The 21822-nt window shown below is 55.3% G+C and overlaps 1 protein-coding gene across 1 annotated transcript; it reads right to left on the bottom strand.

Annotated features, from left to right (window-relative positions):
* Window positions 1-10349: 10349 nt before the first annotated feature.
* Window positions 10350-20463, bottom strand: BCL3 (BCL3 transcription coactivator). Its single transcript, XM_045989283.1, has 9 exons — window positions 19712-20463; window positions 17812-17965; window positions 13139-13247; window positions 12718-12922; window positions 12536-12624; window positions 12242-12319; window positions 11457-11624; window positions 11112-11229; window positions 10350-10961 (listed from the first exon to the last, which is right to left on the bottom strand). The coding sequence occupies exons 1-9, from the start codon at window positions 19965-19967 to the stop codon at window positions 10774-10776; spliced, it is 1365 nt and encodes a 454-aa protein (XP_045845239.1). The 5' UTR covers window positions 19968-20463; the 3' UTR covers window positions 10350-10773.
* Window positions 20464-21822: the final 1359 nt, after the last annotated feature.

Here is a 21822-nt window from a genome sequence, read left to right as displayed (position 1 = left end):
TCCCCTAGTAGCAGGGGTTGGGTGTCTGAGGGAGCAGGAGCTTGGCAACATAATTCCTGAGCCCCCACGTGAGGGGCCTGGGGGAAATCAGGCCAGATTTCCAGAGGAGGTGGGTCCCTCAGGAGATGAGGCGGGAAGATGGGGTTCAAGAATGCAGGGGTCAAGGCGCGTCTGGTAGGCTCAGGGCTGGAGGAGCGTGGTTTTCTCCCCAACCTGTGCGATCGGTACCATCAGCCCAACTCCGGCTGTGCGCTAGGCAGCCACCTGGGGGCGCTGTGGGCCGGGCCGTCCCTGCGTCCCGGCGTCCCTTTGAGGTGTAGGAAGCTGAAAGGGGTTTAACTGAGCTCTCATCCTAAACTTTCCCCACTCAACCCTCAACCCTCATTCCGCCTTAGGCCACGAGAAATCTTTTTTTTTTTTTTAAAGATTTTATTTATGTATTAAAGAGAGAGCGCGCCAGCACAAGCAGGGGAAGCAGCAGGCAGAGGGAGAAGCAGGCTCCCCACTGAGCAAGGAGCCCGATGCGAGACTCCATCCTAGGACGCTGGGATCAGAACCGGAGCTGAAGGCAGACGTACCCAGATGTCTATTTTTTTTTTAAGATTTTATTTATTTATTTGACAGAGATCTCAAGCAGGCAGAGAAGCAGGCGGGGGGGGGGGGGGAAGCAGGCTCCCCGCCGAGCAGAGAGCCCGATGCGGGGCTCGATCCCAGCGCCCTGAGATCCTGACCTGAGCCAAAGGCAAAGGCTTTAACCCACTGAGCCACTCAGGCGCCCGCAGATGTCTATTTAGAGCCCGAGAACTCTTCACTTACAGGGTCCTCAACGTTGCATCTCAAACCCAGCGAAGACCGGGTCTTTGCAGTCAGGATGGCGGGGTCTGTCTTCCAGTTCTTGACATTTCTGCCCTCTCTGAGCCTGTTTCATCTTCCAGAAATAAGATGATAACCCTCCGGCCTGGTAAAAAGTCAGATTTTTGACTATGCTAAGTGTTGATGATGAGCTGATAGGAGTGTGAACGAACAAATGAGTTGGAAAGTAATTTGGTGGCATCCATCAGACCTCGGACAGAGCGCGACCATTACTGGCTACAGCCTCCCGAGCTCTGGCTCCTAAAAAACGTTTGCTCGGATCAGGTCATGGTATACACCTGAAACAGTTTCGCAGGGTAGTCCGTACCCTGACTACGTGCACGTGTTACAATAGCTTCTGTTCTATTTGATTCCATTTCATTAAAGGGAAAATCGTGTTTGCAACCCACTAAATTGATTTCACAACCCACTAATGGATCTTGTTGGGCAGTTTGAAAATTACTGCCCTAAGAAACTCCAAGAGACTTGTTCCAGAATGTTAATTGCAGTCTTGTCGGAAACGGAGAAAACTGGGAACAAGGTAAGGCCATCAACAGCAGGAGGGATGAATAAATTGCGGTGTACTCCCATAAAGGCCTCCCACACAGCAGTTCAAATGAATGAATTGGACACACATACCAATAGTGTGAGTCCTGAAAACATGATGATGAGTGTACTAGGTTGAATAGTGTGCCCCCCCCCAAAAATAGTGTGCCCCACCCCCAAATTCAAGTCCTCTAGAACCTTATTTAGAAATAGAATGTGACCTTATCTAGAAGTGGAGTTCTTGAAGATGTCACTAAGTTAAGATGAGTTCATACTATTAGAGTGGGTCACAAACCCAGAATGATTGGAAGTTTGGATACGGACACAGGTACGTACATGGAAGAAAGCCACATGGTGTCAGAGGCAGAGATCAGAGCCAAGGAATGTCAAGAATTGCTGGCGAACACCAGAAGCTAGGAAGAGGCAAGGAAGGATCCTCCTCTCCAGCCTTCAGAGAGAGTGTAGCCTTGCCGACACCTGGATTTTGGGTCCTTCCCAGAAGGGGGAGAAAATAAATTTCTGTTGCTTTAAGCCACGCAGTTTGTGGTCCTTAGTTACAGCAGCCCTAGGAAACTAATATAATGAGTAATGATAATAATTTTAAAAAAAAACAGGTGCAGAAGGATTACAGGACAATGTCATTTATATCAGGTTTGAAAAACTGCAGAGCCAATGCCATAGATTATATGGGGACACATCTGGATGTGATCACAGTATGAAAACATGGGAGGAGGTCACCTGGGTGGCTCAGTGGGTTAAAGCCTCTGCCTTCTGCTCAGGTCATGATCTCAGGGTCCTGGGATCGAGCCCCGCATCGGGCTCTTTGCTCAGCAGGGAGCCTGCTTCCTCCTCTCTCTCTGCCTGCCTCTCTGCCTACTTGTGACCTATGTCAAATAAAGAAAGAAAATCTTTAAAAAACAAAACAAAACACGGTGCTGAACCTCACAGGCAGGATGTGGCAAAGGGAAAGGGAGGGACTCCAAGAAGGACGATGTCATTAATACCTTAATTGGAAAAATGTGGATCAAATAGGGTACGATGGCTAAGAGTTCCTCTAGCCGCATAGTGGATCCAAAAGCAGTGAATGATAGGAAAAGATGATATCAGTCAAACGTTGATATCAGTCAGATGAAAATCAGAATGACAATGAGCTACCACTTCACACCTGCGAGGGTAGCTGTAATGGAAAAGACAGATAATAAGCACTGGGGAGGCTGCGGAGGAATTGGAACTGCTGGTGGGAATGTAAACCGTGCAGCTGCTTTGGAAAACAATTTGGCAGCTCCTCAAAGTAGGGGAAATAAAGAGAGTTTATCTACGGCAAAATAGAGTTAGTGTTTGACCCAGCAATTTCACTCCTATGCGGATATATTCCAGAGAACTGAAAACATGCATCCACACAAATATTTGTGGAAATAACCTAAACGTCCATCAGCTGGTAAGTGAGTAAATGAAAAGCAGTGTACCCGGACAATGGAAGATTATTCAACCATTAAAAGGAATGAATGCCACGAGGTAGATGAATTTGGAAAACATTATGCTAGGAGCGCCCGGGTGGCTCAGTCTGCTAAGTATTGGACTCTTTAATCTCAGCTCACATCTTTTTTTTTTTAATATTTTATTTATTTGACAGAGAGAAATCACAACTAGGCAGAGAGGCAGGCAGAGAGAGAGGAGGAAGCAGGCTCCCCGCAGAGCAGAGAGCCCAATGCCGGGCTGGATCCCAGGACCCTGGGATCATGACCTGAGCCAAAGGCAGAGGCTTTAACCCACTGAGCCACCCAGGCGCCCCTCAGCTCACATCTTGATTCCAGAGTCCTGAGTTCCAGCAGCATTGGGCTCCATGCGGGATGTGGAGGCCACTTAAAAAAAAAAAAATTAAGGGATGCCTGGATGGCTTAGTGGGCTAAAGCCTCTGCCTTCACCTCAGGTCATGATCTCAGGGTCCTGCATTCGAGCCCCATATTGGGCTCTCTGCTTAGCAGGGAGCCTGCTTCCCTTCCTCTCTCTCTGCCTGCGTCTCTGCCTACTTGTGATCTCTCTCTGTCACAATATGAAATAAATAAATAAATCTTAAAATAAATAAATAAAATCTTAAAAAAATTAAAACACCCAGACTCCCCCGTATGATCAGATTTATATAGTATTCGGAATAGGCAAATCTATGCAGACAGAAAGTTGTTAAGGATTGCCCGAGCTGAAGGGGGTTGGGAGAAGTTTGTTTTTAGGGTGAAGACATGGTTTTAAATTCATTTTAATGATGATTGTACAGCCCTTTGAATTTACTAAAACCATTGAATTGCGCACTTCAAATAGTTGAATTGTATGGTGTATGCATTGTATCAATAAAGCTGTTTTTATATTTTTATTTTATTTATTTATTTAAACATTTTTAAAGATTTTATTTATTTGACAGACACAGAGAGAGGGAACACAAGCAGGGGGAGTGGGAGAGGGAGAAGCAGGCTTCCCGCTGAGCAGGGAGTCCGATGTGGGGCTCGATCCCAGGACGCTGGGATCATGACCTGCACCAAAGGCAGACGCTTAACAACTGAGCCACCCAGGAGCCCCTATATTTTTATTTTTTTAAATTTTGTAAAAAATAAAGCTGTTCTTTAAAAAGTGGAGGCTAGACCCCCCCACGGTAGCCACAAGAGGGCGCTCCAAGTACAGACTCGCCTCCTTCGGTCCCGAGCTTCTCAGACCACGCCCCCAAAGTCTGGCCACGCCTCTGGGCTCTGGCCGTGCCCCAAGGTTCAGGCGGTGGCCTGCCCCTGGTCCCACCCAGGCCTCTGAGTTTGGCCACACCCCTTAGCCACGCCCTAAGGCCCCGGTCCCGCCCCAAGGCCGCGTCTGTCTCCGAATTCACCCTCCCAATTCCCCAAACTCTGACCACAGATACCTGCACAGGCTTAGATACTGGTAGAAACACAGAGCCTTAAGCCTTAAACCCCCCTTTCAAGCACTGACTTTTTAATTCTCATTTTTTCTCTACGGAAATCATTTTAGGCTTACAGGAAAGTAGGGGCGCCTGGGTGACTCAGTCGTTAAGCGTCTGCCTCCGGCTCAGGTCATGATCCTAGCTAGGGTCCTGGAATCCAGCCCCGCATCTGGCTCCCTGCTCAGGGGGAAGCCTGCTTCTCCCTCTCCCACTCCCCCTGCTTGTGTTCCCTCTCTCTCTGTCTCTCTCTCTGTCAAATAAATAAATTTTAAAAAATTAAATAAAAATAAAGATAAACTTAGAGGAAAGTAGCAACGCTAGGACAAAGACTTCTTGTGTGCCCTTCACCCGGATTCACCAGTGCAACCTAGGCTGGCCGCACCAGTTGTCCCCAAACTATCCTTCAGAGCAAAACCGTTTTTTCCAGTCCAGTGTCCAAACCGAGGTCATAAGTTGTATTTAATTTCCTGTCTTCTTGATGCCTCCAATCTGGTACAATGCCTTGGGCTTGTGTTCCACGAAGTCGACATTTTTGAACAGGCCAGGCCAGATCTTTTGTTCCCCTGGGTTTGAGTTTGTCTAATATTTCGTTTCTGGTGGCAGGAATATTCTAGAAGAGATGCTGTGTCCGTTGGTGGGGGTGGGGGGTACAGACCTGGACTGCGTCTCAGAAGGCACAGGGTGTTGGTCATTCCATGACTGGTGATGGGTTCCATCCCTTGGTTATGGTGAATCCTGGAACCCTGGACTCATGAGGCTCACTAAGTCAGTTTTTTACCCTCTCCAGGACTCAGTTTCCCTTTCTGTAAAGTGGATGTTTGGCTTCCACGAAGGTCTGCAAACATACCTAGTCAGCAGATGTGTTCAGCTTCCTGTGCATGCTCTTAAAATTTGTTTTTTGGGAATGGCACTGACATTTAACATCTGGCAGATTTCTCGCATGCACCTGGAAGAGACAGTCTCTGACTGTCTGGATTTACCCACGGTGGTGATAACAGTGAAACTTGCAGCAGGGGCCCCCAAAAAATGCGTTTGAAAATGTGACTTTGGCTTGAGAATGTCAGGACTATCAGAGACAAGGAGAGCTGTCTTCATGGTAGTGGTTGAAGGAGGGATGTGTGCTTCATTCCGTGACATCTGGGGGGCTGGAGACCCTGCTTATGGACCCCCTCCCCATTTCTAAGAGTCTGTCCTTCTCTAGAGGATGGGGGGGATGGGTATGTAAGGACACGCACCCAGTCCCAAGGTCAGGAGGCTGAGAGGGGATTTCCAAGTGTGGAGAAGCCAGATCCTTTGTTTTAGAGAAGTGACTTACCAAGGTCAGGGCTGGGTTCAGCTCTTGATCTTGAACCCAGGGATAGTTTCTCACACACAAAGACCCACAGCCTGCACTCAAAGGACGAGGAGATTCCCAACACACACACTCCAGGCTGATAAACGCTGGGCACCCACACCCTTGTTAAATCCTCATCAGCTCGGGGCGTCTGGGTGGCTCAGTCAGTTGGGTATCCCACTCTTGATTTCACTCCTGTCATGCTCTCAGGGTCCTGAGACTGAGCCCCACGTCACACTCCCTGCTCAGCGGGGTATCTACTTCTCCCTCTCCCTCCACTTGTGCTTTCTCTCTTAAAAAAAAAAAAAAAAAAAAGTCCTCAACTCATCCATCCTGAGCAGCCAGTGTTAATCCCACTTGCCAACAAGGAAGCTGAGGCTCAGAATGGTAAACTCATTTCACCCAGGGTCACATAGCCGTTTGGTAGCACAGCCCCCAGTGTGGCAGATAATGCTTGTCCCTCAATTACCCTTCTCCCCTCTTCTTTTTAAACAGAACCTCAGAATTAGTTGGGTATATGCTGCCCAGATAAAAATGACATCTCCTGGTCTCCCTTGGGATACGTGTGGCCACATGTCTAAATTCTAGGCAAAAGAATGTGATATGTGTAACTTCTTGGTTGTGGTTTAAAGGGCAGGGGCATACACCTGACTTTCTTTTTTCTTCTCAGTGGTTGGACTGTGGATGTGATGGTGGGTGCTGGAGCAGCCATCTTGGACCATGGGGTACATATGTCAGGTGAAAGCAGCGGAGCAGCAAAGTAGGAGTCTGGATCTCTGACATTCTCAAGCTACTATTCTAGCCCTGGGTACATTAATTGGATCCCTACATGAGAAAAAAATAGACTTCCACCTTATTTAAGCCACTCTGTTTTTTAGTTTTTGTTAGAAACAGCTGAATGAAAAGTCTAGGTAACACACATATCTAGGCTAGGTCTTCATTACCTCATTTTTCCATCAAGACAAATAGGTCCCATCCTCTTTCCTCTCCTGCCCTGCCACCTTCAAAACCAATTCCCAGATGATAACCACAGCAATTCCTGTTTATCAACTTCTTTCTCAGCACCATGCTGTTGTAAGCACTGTACAAATTCATTGGTGTTTAATCCTCACAACAGGGTAGCTGGGCTGCTCACTGGGTAAAGCATCTGTCTTCCACTCAGATTTTAAAATCTTAGAAAAAAAATCCTCTTGGCAAACTGGCAGGGTGAACCCATTATTATGCCTCCTTTCCACAGATGAGGAAACAGGCTCAGGGCTGTGATGTCGCGGGAGGTCACACAGCCTGGAAATGGAAGGGTCGGACTCGAACTCGGGTCTGACTCCAGGGCCTATACTCTCAATGACACATGTGCTTTTTATCCTTTCCGGTAGCAATGTGTGCATGAGCACATGCCTGGTGTGCACAGTTAAAATAATAGACGCACGACTTTCCTGCCTGGCAAGAGGGCCCCGTGATTATGAGCATGGGCTTTGGAGGCGCAGACCTGGGCTTGGATGGGAAGTTTGCTCTCTCCGGCTCTCAGTTTTCTCATCTGGAATATGGGTGCTGTCATGGGCAATAAATGACTACTAATATTTACATTCCTATTTTTTTAAGGTCATATTTATTTATTTGACAGAGAGAGCAAGCATGGGGAGGCAGGGGAGAGGGGCAGAGGGAGAGGGAGAAGCAGCCTCCCACCTGAACAGGGAGCCTGATGTAGTGCACGATCCCAGAACCCCGGGATCATAACCCTTAACCGACTGAGCCACCCAGGTACCCCTATGTTTCTTTTCATACCCTCAAACGGTCACATATGGTGACACGGGACCAGATGCAGCCACGGAGAATCACGGATGCCATGACGTGGGGGGTATGGGCGAGGGTGGGGTGTCCCATTTACTCGGCCCTCACTTCTCAAGGGTCTGCTCTGTGCCAGGCGATGTGCTGGCTGCCGTGGTGAGGGGGCCACAGCGAAGGACACCCAGCACTGCCCTTCCAGAGCTCATGGCCTGCTGGAGAGACGGTCATCGTGTGTGGTCTTACACGGGTGGGGAATTATCACAGGGGAAGTTCTCACACGCAGCTGTTTGTATCGGGGGGAGACCCAACATTCACTCTCTGTAGGGGGTTGAATGGTGGGTCCCTCCCCCCATAAAAATGTGGCCCCATCCTAACTCCTGGAACTTGTGAACGTGACCTTATTTGGGGAAGAAGGTGTTTGCAGGTGCAGTTAAGGGAAGGATCTCGAGATGAGATCATCTTGAATTTTCTAGGTGGGCCCTAAATCAGCTGACCCGTGTTCTTCCAAGAGATGGTAGAGGAGACACAGACAGGCAGAAGAGAGGCCACAAGAAGATGGAGGCAGGGAGCCAAGGGAGGCAGTCATAGCCCCGCAGCGCTGGGGCTAGGAGCTGCTGGAAGGGGCACGGGGCCTTCGGAGCGAGCACTGTTCTGCCGATCACTTGATTTCAGACCCCTGGCCTCTAGAACTACAAGACGATAACTTTCCTTTGTTTTACACCCCCTGGGTTGTGGCCATTTGTGACAGCAGCCCTTAGGAAACCAATGGACCCTCTAAGGTCAGACCCTGGTGGGGACGCTGTGGCCCCGAAGTGGGTTCAGAAACAGTGGCACGTGGTCATAAACACACCCCAAGACGTAGATCCAGCTAAGTCGGGGGGACCCAACATTGTCTCCCAGGAAGACATTAAGGTGACTGGCCCCAAAGATTCAATGTGTCAGGGAGTGGTGGCAGCAGACATGTCACAGTGGCCAAGATAGATGAAGAGCCAGAGGTTCAGTGAGGCCCCCTTCAAAAAAAAAAAGAAAAGAAAGACAGTCACTGTCACTCAGAAGCACTCACCAATAGAATGGGACCAGCACGGGGCGCCTGGGTGGCTCAGTGGGTTAAGCCTCTGCCTTCAGCTCAGGTCATGATCCCAGGGTCCTAGGATCGAGCCCCATATCCGGCCCTCTGCTCAGCAGGGAGCCTGCTTCCACTTCTATCTGCCTGCCTCTCTGCCTACTTGTGATCTCTGCCTGTCAAATAAATAAATAAAATCTAAAAAAAAAAAAAGAAAGAATGGGACCAGCATTGCAAGTTTCTCCTACAGGACACCCTTTTCATCAGGATTGGGGGCAGTGGGGACCAACATGGGTTCGAGTCCTTTCTTGGGGTTTCCAGCTTGTCCTTAGTCTCCTCCACCATCCATCATCTCCCTTCCCCAATGCTCAGATCCCCGTAGCAAGTCTCTTACACTATACACACCTCCTAGTAATGTTGCTTCTCATATTGAAGCCTAGGGTGGGCTGAACAAAGGCTTTCGGCAATACCGATGTTCGAATCCCTGCAATCTGTGGAAGTGACTCTAAATAGCAAAAGGGCCTTTGCACATGATGGAATTAAGTCTCTTGAGATGAGGAGAGAAACTTGGATTCTTTGGGTGGATCCAGTATAATCGCAGGGTAATCCGGGTAGGAATGGAGTAGAGGGGCACCTGGGTGTTTCATGGGGTCGAGCATCCGATTCTTGAATTTGGCTCAGGTCACGATCCCAGGGTCATGAGACTGAGCCCCGCGTCTGGCTCTGTGCTCAGCACAGAGTCCTGCTTGAGATTCTCTCCCTCCCTCCGCCCCTCCTCCCATGCGCTCTCTCTGCCAAATAAATAAAATCTTTAAAAAACCAAAGAAGAGGGGCGCCTGGGTGGCTCAGTGGGTTAAAGCCTCTGCTTCGGCTCAGGTCATGATCCCAGGGTCCTGGGATCGAGCCCCGCATCCAGCTCTGCTCAGTGGGGTGCCTGCTTCCTCCTCGCTCTCTCTGCCTGCCTCTCTGCCTACTTGTGATCTCTGTCAAGTAAATAAATAAAATCTAAAAAATAAATAAAAAATAAAATCTAAAAAACAAAAACAAAAACTGAAGAAGAAATGCAGATGGAAGCAAGAGGTCCAAGTGATAGCAGGGACCATGAGACAGGGCGGGCAAGCACCTCTAGAGGCTGGAAAAGGAAAGGGGACAGATCATCCCCTAGAGCTTCTGGAAGGACCAGCCCTACTGACACCTTGACATTGGGCCAGTGAAACTGATTTTGGACTTATGACCTCTGGAACTGTAAGGGAATCTATCAGTTGTTTTAAGCTGCTAAATGGGGTGCTTTGGGACATAGGTGACAGGAGATGAAGGCAAACCCTGAGTGACTTAGAAGTGACACACCCACAGAGTCAAAACCCAAACCTCCTATGTCAGGGGGGCTCTGACATACAAAATGTGGCCCGCCAAGCGAGGCAGTCGCATACCAGTATCACAGGATGACCACAGGTTTCAACCCTGGGAACGCTCACCCAACTGCTGAGCCCAAGGTCACGTGACAGCTGTGACATCGCAGGGACCCACAAACCTCAGAAACACACACATACAACACACCCATGCAGATGGCCAGGGTCTCTATGGAATCCAAAAGGGTCCCCTGGAAAGATCTCTCACTGTGTCATCCCCACAAGTGATGGCACAGTGACATGACACAAGGAACACACTAGACGTCCCAGAGTCACCCGCACGTGTCATCCTCAGTGGGAGACTCACAAGGTCATTCCTGGAGGCAGCTGGAGAGGATGCCCAGCCCAGCTGTGTGCACACACAAACACACTTCCTCCAGGCCTCCCCATGAAAGAGACCCAGCCCGGCCAGGGTATGGTACAAAAATAGTTTATTACAAAAGAAATCCAACCAAAATGCCTAATAATTTACATTGTTATCAGTGCCTGGCTACAGCCCATCTCCCCCACTCATCCATCTTGGTGGAGTGGGGGGGCGCGAGAGGAGTGACTATTCCCTGGTTCCAAACCAGCTCTGGGAGAGGAGAAGGAATCTGGGTGGAATTCCAGACAGGGGACTGGTGCCTGAGAATAACAGGGTAAGAGTCCCGGGTGGGCCACACAGCGGGAGGATATCTGCTCAGAAGAGGGGGCTTATGGGTAGATGCTTGTGCCTCTGTGCAAATCCTGGTCCTGGGGGGGGGGGGAGGCAGAGTGAGGTCTTCACAGTTTCTAGGAGGGTTGGCCCCACAGGGCAGGGAGGTACCCCCCCGCATGAGTCTGAGATCTGCCCCCCCCATCCCTCTCAGCTGCCTCCTGGAGCTGGGGAGGGGGGCACCGGCCGGCCAGGGGCTCGCAGGACCCCAGCGAAGGGCAGGAAGCCGGGCGGAGATGAGGGAGGAAGGAAGAAACTGGGGGGAGCCATGGGGAATCCAGGTGGATCCTTGGGGGGAGACTGGGAGGGTGACGAGGAGGGTGACGCAGAAAGGAGACCTGTGGGAAGAAGAGAGGGGTGGGAGTCATGAGCCACAGGACCCAAACCCACCGGGATGGGCGCTCTGGGGTCTGGGGGAGGGCACAGGGGCCTGGAAGGCTCTGGGGGAGGAGGGGCTGGCAGTTGGTGGCCGAGAGCTAGGTTCTCACCGTTAGAGCTGAGGAGGCTGCTGCTCTCAGGGGAGGTGGTGGCACTGCGCTCTGGCGAGGGCTCTGGCTGTGATGCCGGAGCAGGCCGGGTCGCCTTCCCCCTCAGGATGTCGATGACCTGCAGAGGATGGAAAATGGGGGTCAGCACCAGCCCACCCAGTGTCCAGCCCACACTGCTCTCTCTCTCTCTCCGTTCTCTTCGTGCACGGAGTCGGCTGTGTCTCTGTGTCCGATGTCAGAGCTCGCTGGGACCCACAGGCCGCCCCCTCCCCCGCGCGCACCGAGATGTCACATTCACGCGGGCCGGCCTCCGGCAAGGCACCCCCCTCCAGCGCGCACACTCACCCGGCGGCTCCTTGCCACCATGAGCGGCGTGTCGTTGTGGCAGTTCTTGAGGCCGCTGTCGGCGCCGCTGCGGACCAGCGTGCGCACGAGCGGGAGGAGCCCGCGGCCGGACGCCGAGTGCAGCGCCGAGCTGCCCGAGTACATCTGAGCGTTCACGTTGGCGCCGTGCTGCGGGGCGGGACGGACGGGTTAGGACCCCCACCGCCCGGCGGGAGGGGCGGCGGATGGGGCGGGGCCGGGATAGGGTCTGAGCGAAGGGCCGGGGACCCAGGCTGGGGTCCCCGGACGGAGGCAAGGACCTGGGCGGGACTAGATCCGGGATGGGTGACAGAAGGACGAAAGCCAGAACCCAAGGTGGGCCGGAGCAGGACTGAACAGGCAGCGTGATCAACCCGGGATAGACACCGGCGGATCCGCCCGCCGGTCCGGGCCCGCCGAAGTAGGGGCGGAGTCAGAGAAAGGAAAGGTCCAGAGTCTAGACGGGGCGGAAGGACAGCACGCCGAAAGGGCCGAAGCGGGAAGGCAGGGTGCGCAAGGCAGGCGTTGCTCCGGCCTGGCTCATTTTGGCGGGGGGGGAAGAAAGGGAGAAGGTCCCGGACAAGAGGGGGCGGGTGGTGAAGCACAGGGTTGACATAACGAGCCTAGAAGGAAGGGACAGATCTGGAAGTGTAACAAGAGCGGGAGCCAGACAGGAAAGCAGGGTCGGTGCCAGGGACAGGGGCGACTGCTAGACCAGTGCTGGAGAAAAGGGTGGGCGAGAGGCCAGGGGCAGGGGCTGTACCCACCTGCAGCAGCAGCTGCACCATACTAAGGCTGTTGTTTTCCACTGCGTGGATGAGCGGGGAGCGGCCGCTTTTAATGTCCTGCAGAAGGGAGGGAAGGTCTTTGAGCCTTTCTAAGCTCTGCCCAATCAGCCCGCCAATATCCCAGCTGCTTGGTCCAGCATCCCAATCCGGTCAGACACTGGAAGCCCCACCCCACAAACTCGCGCGGTCTCCACGTAAGCCCCGCCCCCTTGGGGGTCCCGCCCCGCCCCCCAACGCCTCTCGGCCCCACCCCCTTGGCCGGCGCCCGCTCACCACCGCATCGACGTCCGCACCCCGCTCCAGCAAGAGCAGAACGGCTTCGGGGCACTCCATGTTCACCGCCACGTGCAGGGCGGTGAGCCCTGCGGTACAGGAGGACTCAGTTAACCTGGGTCTGAGGCTGGACCTCAAAGTCTTGCCAGACAGCCCCACCCGGCGCCGGGGTAGGTGCTCACCATCGTAATTGCGGGCCTCCAGATCCACAGTGCCCGGGGCTGCGCTGTCCAGCAGGGCCCGCAAGCAGGTAGGGCTGCGGTGCTCACACGCCAGGTGGGCCGCCGTCTGGCCATGGCGGTCCAGTGCCATTGGGCTGGCACCAGCCATCACTAGCAGCCGGACCACAGATGGCAATGTGGTGATCACAGCCAGGTGTAGCGGTGTCTGGGGGGGCACAGAGACTGTGAGGGACCTGGGCCTTGCCCTGTGCCCCCGTCCTGACCACCCCCTCCCAGCTCCAGTTTTACTCAGGGGACCAGAAATCTGCAGTCAGCCCTCCATCAGATTCAAGAGTCAGCACCCCACCGCCCCCAGCTCCTAGGACTCAGGAATCCAGACCCTCAAGCCTCTCTTCCATCAGATCTAGGCCCCCAGGCTCACCTGCCGCAGGTTGTTGTAGATATCCAGCTCCCGGCCCCCATGCTGGAAGAGACTGACCAGGCGGTGCACCGCTGTCAGATTGCCCTGGACCACAGCGATGTGGAGTGGCCTGGGGTGGGGAAATCACAGGCGTTAGGGGCTGGTCACCTCTCACTGCCACACACTTTGCTAAGTCCAACACGTGCTGGCTACTTTGGAGAGGATACAGAATCCAACCACTTCTGAGCCTCACTCCCTTATCCCTTTCAGCCACCATCGCCCTCCCTCCTGGACTGTTCCCTCCTCACTGGCCTCCCTGCTGCCTCCCACCTCTGCCCCACTGTCTTGTCGCCCACCTAGCAGCCAGAGAGACCTTTCTGCAACCTCAATCAGGTCAAGTCCCTCCCCTGCTCAGAACCCTCGACATCAAGGCCAAACCAGCCCTCTGTGATCCTGCCTCCCCCTTTTCAATCCATTTGGCTTCTCCATCTGCTCCCTTCAGCCTTCCTGGCTTCCTTGCTGTGCCTCAAACAGAACAAGCACACTTGCGTGCCTCCTAGAGCCTTTGCACTGGCTGTTCCTCTGTCTGGAAGAGTCACTCCCACGCCCGCCCCCGCCCCATCCTCTGCACAACCTGCTCTCATTTGGGCCTCTGCCCAAATGAAATGAAATGGTGTGGCCACGGCTCACTCCCCTTTCCCCCCTTCCCCTGCTTAATTTTCCTCCACATCATCACCTGACATTGTACAGTTTTACTTGTTTCCTGTCTGAATCTCCCCTTCTAGAATGTCAGCGCCACCCAGGGCTGGGCCTTTTGTCTGCTTGGGTCCCTGCGAGGTGCCTAGGAGCGCAGCTGGGGCTGAGTAGGTGCCCCACAAGCATGCCCTCAATGAATGAATCCATCGCGGTGATCCCTGGCCATCCTTGAAGCTGGCGAGCGCGCTCCCCCCTTCTCTCCCTGCCCCTGCTGCTCATCTGTGACCTGAGTGCGGGGCGTTCTCTCCAGCAGTCGGGATTGCAAGTCACACTCAGCCTCCAACCCCTGAGCATTCACTTATTTGGAGGGATTTTTGCCCAAAGGGGAGGTGGGATATACTGGGATGGGGTCACTGCTCTGGACACCAGGGGCTGCACAGCCCAGATCCTCCCCCGTCCTTCCGGACTGAAGGACTCACTCCGCCAGCTTCTGGGAAGCTTGTGGGCTCTCAGCTTTCTCTGGGAATTACCCTCCACTGAAAAGCACTGCTTGTCCGGGTCATGAGCGGGGGACAGCTGCCATCCCATGGCATCCAGCGGCTGGTCAGTGCTGGCACAGAGGGCCTAGCTTTTTGGCCCCATCTCTAAACGCCACTACAGCTGCTGCATTCCGGGGCGGGGGGGTGGTGGTGGTGGTGTCAGCTGAGGCCCTGCTGCGACCCCCAGCAGTCCGATTTCTGCCTAATCCTGCTTCCTCCCCACCAGCCTTGAGCTGGAGAAGTTTCCCAATACACTCTGGGCTCCTGCCCACAGCTGCCAACCTGGAAGAGCCAGGGAAGTCTGTGATGACTTTGTGCATGTTTGTGTGTCTGGGGGCGGGGGAAGGGGCACATGAACACTGAGCTTACAGGGGTGACTGCATACACACGGTCTGCACAACGTTCTCCTGCACGTCTCCATTTACTAGAGCAACGACTTTCTCATCCACCACTACCGCTTCCTAACCAGAGTCTCGCTAAGTAAAGCAGGTGAACAGCGGTCCTCCCCACCGTGGAACGTGCTTCCAGAATTCGCACGGTAAACCAGCTCCCTAAGTGCTTTGGTGGCGGTGGAGAGATCCTGCAGCAGCTTCACCCCACCCTGCCCCCACCCCGCTCCCCTGGAGGCTTTGAGGGGGTTAAGCAGGCCGGGGTGCAGACTGGCCTGCAGCCCTCCCTAGCTGTGGGAGCGCCAGAGCAAAGTCACGTGGCCCTCCGCTTTTCTCCCCCAGACGGCATCGCCCACAGAGGGCTCTGCGGGTGAAATGGGGAACCTGGAGATTCTGATCCGTGAAAGCCAAATTTAAAAGGAAAATGTTGGGGGAGGGGCCGGACCTGGGCCGGGGGAGGGAGGGGGGGTGGGGAGGGGCCCCGAGAACGGCTCCCTTCCCTCCCTCCATCTCCCAGGAAGCTCGTCCTGGGTCCCTCTTGGGGCGGGCGGGGTTAAGTGAGGGCAGAGAGAGCGAATGATTTCAGAGAAACCGTCCAGGCCTGAGTTCCCATAAACGCGCGGGCTGCAGGGGGTGGGGCGGGGCTGGAGGAAGTGGGGACGGGAGGGGCGGCCCAGCCCTCGGACTTCCAGTAACAGGTCTGCTGGGCGGGGCTCCGCTTCCTGCTCCCGGGGGAGGGAAGCCTCCCGCCGGGGATCTACCCCGGCCACCCCCGGCACCCCCACTTCCATCCTCGCGTGGGGTGGAGGAGGGAGGCCAATCAAAGAGACCCAAGATTCCCCGGGGGGGAAGAACCCCAAGTTTTCCAGCTTAGGGGCTCCTCTGGAACTCCACCCTTCTGGGCTCAGAATCCAGCTGGCTCCTTATCCCCCATATCCTGGCATCCACCCCTGAGATCTCTTAGGGTCCGGTTATACGGTGCCCCAACTCTTGGCAGATAGCAACTTCCCCAGTCCCTGTGAGTTACAAACCCCCAAGCTGTTCTGTACCCTGTTCCTTAACTTCCCCAGGGATCAAGGAACACAGTACCCGGACCTCTGCTCTCAGGGACTCGGAACACCTCCCCTCTCTCTTGGAGGGAGACCCAGATCTCCAGCTTCCCGGTGCTGTACCGAATACAGTACCTGGACCTCTTGAGGGTCCAGATGCCCTGAGATTCTTGCTCTCTTGAGTCCCTAGAAGTCCAGGCTCCCAACTAAGCTTTGCTGCTTTGGGGACCCAGATTTAGCCTGTCCCCCTCCCCCACTCCCAGGATAGCCAGCTGTCCATTCCGGTAAAGTCTTGGCCCCAGCGGAAGGGGTTAAGGTTAGACTGAGCGCCGGGAGGGGGAGGCTGCGAGTGAGTGACGGCTGCTGACGTGGGGGAGGCAGAGCAGCTGGGCTGCGGTCAAGTTCTGCGGGAAGGGATTTCCCCCAACAGGCAGCTGAGGCTGAAGTGTTTGCTTTGGAGGGAAAGGGGGGGGGGGGGGAGAGGGGGAGGGCGGGTGGGGCGCAGGATTCGAGATTGGTGTGCCAAGGTCGCCTTCTGCGCCCCGCGTTCACAGGCTGCAAACAAATCATCCCCGGATGATTTTTTTTGCAGATACAAAATCTATTTCGCTGATGACCCCAGAGGTACCCAGAGTGGGAGGAACTAGTTTTATTCAGCCTTTTGGATAGCTCTGACACTTTCTCCTGCTTGGACCCACAGAATGGCCCAGAAGCACCTGGGGAGCTCTGTGAGAACAACCCCTCCCCCCCCAATCCCATATGGAGGACCTACTGTGTGCCTGGCGGTTCTCTGTTCTCTGCACCTGTACATCGTTGCACTGAATCCTAATTTTGATAGGTCCGGTATGAGCCCCGATTCCAGAAAGGGGCGCCGAGGCTCCACGATGTGAAGTCACCAAGTTGGTCAGTGATGGAGGACCCCCCGCCCCCCACTTTCTGCAGTAGTGAGCTTGTCCTTTTCATCCCTACAATTCCCAGATGCCTAGGCGGTTTATAGAAGCCATTCCTTGTCTGCCTCACACTTTCACACGCTGATGGTTCTTGTTTTTACGGGGGTGGGGGGGGTGGGGGTGGGGGGGTGGGGGGGGAGACTCTGGCAGAGAGGGGCGAGAAAGCGGCCAGCTGGAATTCAAACCTGGGTGGATAAAATAATAATGGGCATGGTCAAGGGTGTGGAGCGCTTACTGTGTGCCAGGCACAGAGCAGACCCTTCCCCTGCAGGGGTTCTCAGCAGCCTCAAGGGCATGCTCTCCAAACTGCTGGTGATCTATGGCATTTGTGAAATCAGTTTACACGGACCAGTCAACTTAATTGACTGACCTCTATGACCATGAAACAGTGGAACAGACTAGAAGAGAAAATACAGAGTAGATTCTATCTAGGAAGGTGACTCTTGTTCTGGGCAATTTTTACTTCAAGCTTCTATGTGTAGACGTGTGCTGGGTATACGCAAAGTAATGATGACAATAGTATTAAGTAATACTTACTGAGCACTCATAACTTAGCAGGCTCAGTGCTAAGAGCTTAACATGCATAATTCACGTAACAAATCAATTGCTTAAAGATCTTTCGCATGTCTGGATTTCTTTAAAAATAATTTTTGGGTATCACTGGGTATATTTTATTATTTTATTTTTTTAAAAGCAATCCCTATACCCAATGTGGAGCTTGAACTCATGACCGCGAGATCAAGAGCTTGTATGCTCTACCAACTGAGCCCGCCAGGCGCCCCTCTCGGGTCTGGAGTCTGATTAACATTTTGAAGCCCCCTGCTTCAGAGACAGTCCTGGGCGGTAAGGGCTCTCAGAGTGCCCATTTTCCAGAAGAGGAAACCGAGGCATAGAGCGGGGGAGATGGGGGGGGGACCTCGCTCCAAATCATAACCAGCAGGGGAGACGGGACTCTAACTCAGGCTGAGGGAACTCGAAAGCCCAAGCTGAGTGTCTCTGTGTTGTGGTGGGTGAGCCGAGGGGAGCGAAGGGAGGGCCGGCTCCCCCATTTATGGGGGGTGCTTTACTCACGTGTCTCCGTCCTCATCTGCACGGGTGGCCACGGCGATGTCAGCTGACAAGGGGTGTTCCATGGAGCATACCATGGGGTACAGGGGTGTAGGCAGGTTCAGGAGAGGAAAGAGTGAGCCCATAGTCGGGGTGGGGTATATGGGCAGTAAAGGTCCTGGACAGAGAAAGGACATGGGTGAGGCCAAGCCCGCAGCCCCCTGACCCACCCCCTTACATCCAGGCCTTCGCACATGCTGTGTCACCTGCCCCTTTTTCTAGGTCCCTTTTTCGTTTCATACTGGGCCCCAAATGTCCAAGACAGACTGGTCTTCCACATCCTTCTGGGCTCAGGTGGCTTCCCCACTCCACTATCTCCCCCTAAGCCCTGGTCACGGTCTTTGTCACTTATCTCTTCACTAGTCTGACTCCCCGTGCCCTACTAGGCAGAATCCCTTAAGGACAGGCCTGAACCCTATCATCACCCATCAGGGGGACCCCAGGGCCCATTTGCTGAGTAAATTTGTGACTGAAGGAAGTTAGGAATGGCTGAAGCACTGGGTGTAGGGTGTGGGGTGACTGTGTAGAGAGTTGGGGAGAAGGGGGGGTCAGAAGGAGAGAGGAGTGGAGTCAGACGCCAGACACCATGGCAGCAAAGTCATTTCCACCCATCACACAGATGGGGAAAACTGAGGCCAGGGTTCTCATCCAGGGAATGGGAAAGGGAAGGGGGGCAGTGGCAGGCTTCCTGATACACACCCTGAGGCTTTCTAACTGCTGTAGTCTGATGGGGTGGAAGGTGTAGGCACTGGGCCAAAGTCTGGAAGCACTAGGCGTGGGCTCTCTGCAGCTTTGGGGTCACTCAGGGGTGGGTGATGTGGGCACAGCTGTGGAAGGGGATCCCCCTTCCTTGAGACAGAATGGGGAGAATGGTGCTTGGCCTTCTGTCATCTCCTGACTCTTGAGGGCCCCATCTGTGCACCCCCAAATTTGCAGGTCCTCGTATCTCCAGTACCAGGCCTTGGTGCCCTGCAGCCTTTTGCCTGAACACCCCCAAATTCTTCACCCTGGCCCTAAATCCTTCAGTCCCAGAATTCCCCCGCCGGTCCCTGGTTCCTAGAACCCTCCAACTCCAAGCCTTGACTTTGTGACCACCTGACTTCCTGACCTCAGATGACACCTTGAGCCTGTGTTATGACCATACATAACTGGGTGCCCAGAACCCCAGATCTCTGTCCTGCTGGATCCTCAAGACCCCCAACGCCTGGGTCTGTTTCCTTGGATCCTTGTGATCCCAGATACTGGAGGTGCTTAAAACTCCAACTCTGTTCTCCTGATCCCCACTGTTCCCTGATATCCTGGTTCCTGAGATTCTGATCTGTTGGCTGACATCCCTAGTATGTCCTCTTAGAACCCGAGTCGCTGTTTCCCTAACTCCCTTTGACACCGCATATCTGGATGCCAAGAACCCCAATTTCTTGGGCCCGACTGCCAAGCACTGAGTCCTCATAATCCTAGATATCTGGGTTCTAAAAAGCGTATAACTCTGTGTTCTTGGGACTACGGGCTCTGCCCTCTAGACTTCTGGAGACTTTCATATCTGTACCGCTAGGCACTGTCCGCTGGGTCTGCATATCTGTGGCTTTCAGACTTTGGGCTCTGTCCCTCAGGGCCCCCTGGCACCCAGCGTCCTGGGACCCCCATATCTGTGTCCCAAGGCACTGCTCCCGGATGTTCCCATAACTGCGTCCCTAGGACCTCCAGCTCCTCAGGAATCCCATACCTGTGTCCTTGGGATTCTGTTCCCCAGCTTCTCGGCTCCCTGGGAGTCCCTGTATTTGCGTCCTGAACTCTGTTCCCTGGCTCTGGTGACCCTATGCCCTGTCTGACCCCCACCTGGCCAGGATCCTTGGGAGCCACTCACCCTGGTAGTAAAGCGCCTCTGGCCGGGCCAGTCCGTGGGGGGCCGCGGGGACCGCCGGGGAATCGGAGCTGCCGCCTAGGGGATCCGGAGGGACCACGGGGCCCGCCGCGCCGCGGGGGGCGGCGGGTTCCGGGGAGGGTGCGCGCAGCGGGCGCTTGCGGAGCGGCAGCGCGGCGCCGGGGGGCCCGGCGGCCTTGGGCCGGGTGCGCAGGTCCACGGGCCCCTCGTCCATGGCCCCCGCGGGGCATCGGGGCATGGGGCCGCCGGAGACGGCGGCCGAGCAGGCGGCCGGAGCGCGGCTCGGCTCGGCGGCACGGGAGGGTGGCTGCGCCGGGCGCCGGGACTTCCCCTGCAGCCGGCTGAACTGAAGGGACTTTTGTCGGCCGGGGCGGTGCCGGTCGCCCGCCTCCCCGCCCCCGGCCCCCCCGGGGCCACCCGTCCGCCCCAGGGGTTTCCTGGACCCGCCGCCGCTCCCTTCGGCTCGCAATGCTGCTCGCCGAGCGTCTCGCCTGCGCCGCGCCCCGCGCCCGCCCCCTCCCGACCCCGCGGCGCCCCCGGCGGCTGGGCCCGGGCGGGGGGCGGGGGTGTGGGGGACAGGAGGCGGGGTCAGGCGCTGGGGGTCCCCACCCCTGCAGCTGCGGGCCTCTCTCAGTCGCTGCCACAGTGTTTCGGTGTTTCTGGTTGTTTGTCTCCCTCTCTGGGCCTCTGAGTCTGTGACTCTGTCTCTGACTCTCCCGTTTGGATGGGTGTCTTCCTGGGTCTCGGTCTGTCTCTCTCTCCATGTATCTCTGTCTCTGTCTCTCTCTGGTCTTCCTGCCTCTGTCTCTCTTGTGTCTGTGTCTCTCACTATCCCTCTTTTCTCCAGTGGCTGTCTGCCCTCAGCCTCTCCCCTAGGGTGGGATTCCAGGAGGCCCTGGGCTCACTAGGGCGCGGGTTCGAGTCCCGACTCCCACTTCCTCGCCGGGTGACCTTGACCAGGCACTTCCCTTCGCTGAGCCGTTTCCTCCTTTGCGGGAGGAGAAAAGACGCACCCAGGTCAGGGACTGCTCTCTGTAGGCGTCCAGGCGCTATCCCTCTGCCTGCCCTCTCGCCATCTCTGCCTCCTCCAGGTGTCCCCACGGTGGATCTGAACTTCGCTGGGGGTCGGGTACGGTGGGGAAGTGCCCAGAGAAACACTGAATGTGCCTCCCTCTGAGGGATCCCTGCACCCAGCCCGAGCTTCTGGGCGAAGAGATCGTGAGAGACGAAGGGAAAGAGAGACAGAGAGATAAGCAGGAGAAGCAGAGACACAAGACCAGAGTCAGGGCGACCACAGTCCGGGCCGGGGTGGGGGTAGGGGTGGGGATGGCCGTCTGGCTACCCCTTCTCCCCCACTTTCCCTTCCCCTCCGGGTGGGGTTGGTGGGTGGAGAACAGGCCGGGCGGGTTGGGGGCATGACTCAGAGGCAGGCTGGAGCTGGTGGGCGGGGAGGGGCAGAGGCGGGCCTTTTCCGGGTCCCCGCCCCTACGGCCATTCTCTCCGCCCCGGGGCGGGACCCTAGCGGCGCGGGGCTTTCCCGGATTTCCCTTGAGGCGGGGCCGTCGCTGGGGTTGCGTCCGGGTCAATGAGTTACGGGAGGCCAAGGGGGAGGCTTTGGGGACGTGGGGAAGGGGGAGCAGAGGAATGGGGGCTGCACCCCGGATCTGTCCAGGAGGCACGCAGGTCCCCCTGGTTCTTTTTGTGTCTCCCCTTGTCTCTGCAACTCTGTCCCTCCATCCATCCCTGGCCTCTCTCTCCTTCTCCGGCCCCGCTCCCTAGCTCTTTTTGTCTCCCAATCTCTGTGTCTCTGTCTCCCTAGCAGCGTCTCTCTGGGACCCTGAAAGTCGGTGTGGGGCCCCGGTCCCCAGGAAAGGACTTTGCCCAGGACTCCAGCTCCACCCCGGTGGATCTTTAACCAGGGATATGAGGAGCAGCTGTGGGCAGAGAGAGGCCTCACCCTTTCCCCCTTCTCTCCTTTCTGCCTCTTTCTGGGTACCCCCCCCCCCCACTCCTCCTTAGCCCCTGTAATGGGAAAACATCTGGGGGCAAGGCCTGGGCCCAAATCACATCTCCACCTCTTGCTCCCCGTGGGA

Source organism: Meles meles, chromosome 19 (assembly GCF_922984935.1).
Source record: "Meles meles chromosome 19, mMelMel3.1 paternal haplotype, whole genome shotgun sequence".
Taxonomy (NCBI): Eukaryota; Metazoa; Chordata; class Mammalia; order Carnivora; family Mustelidae; genus Meles; species Meles meles.
Note: the sequence above shows the minus strand (reverse complement) of the source record. Positions and strands in the feature narration are given on the sequence as shown.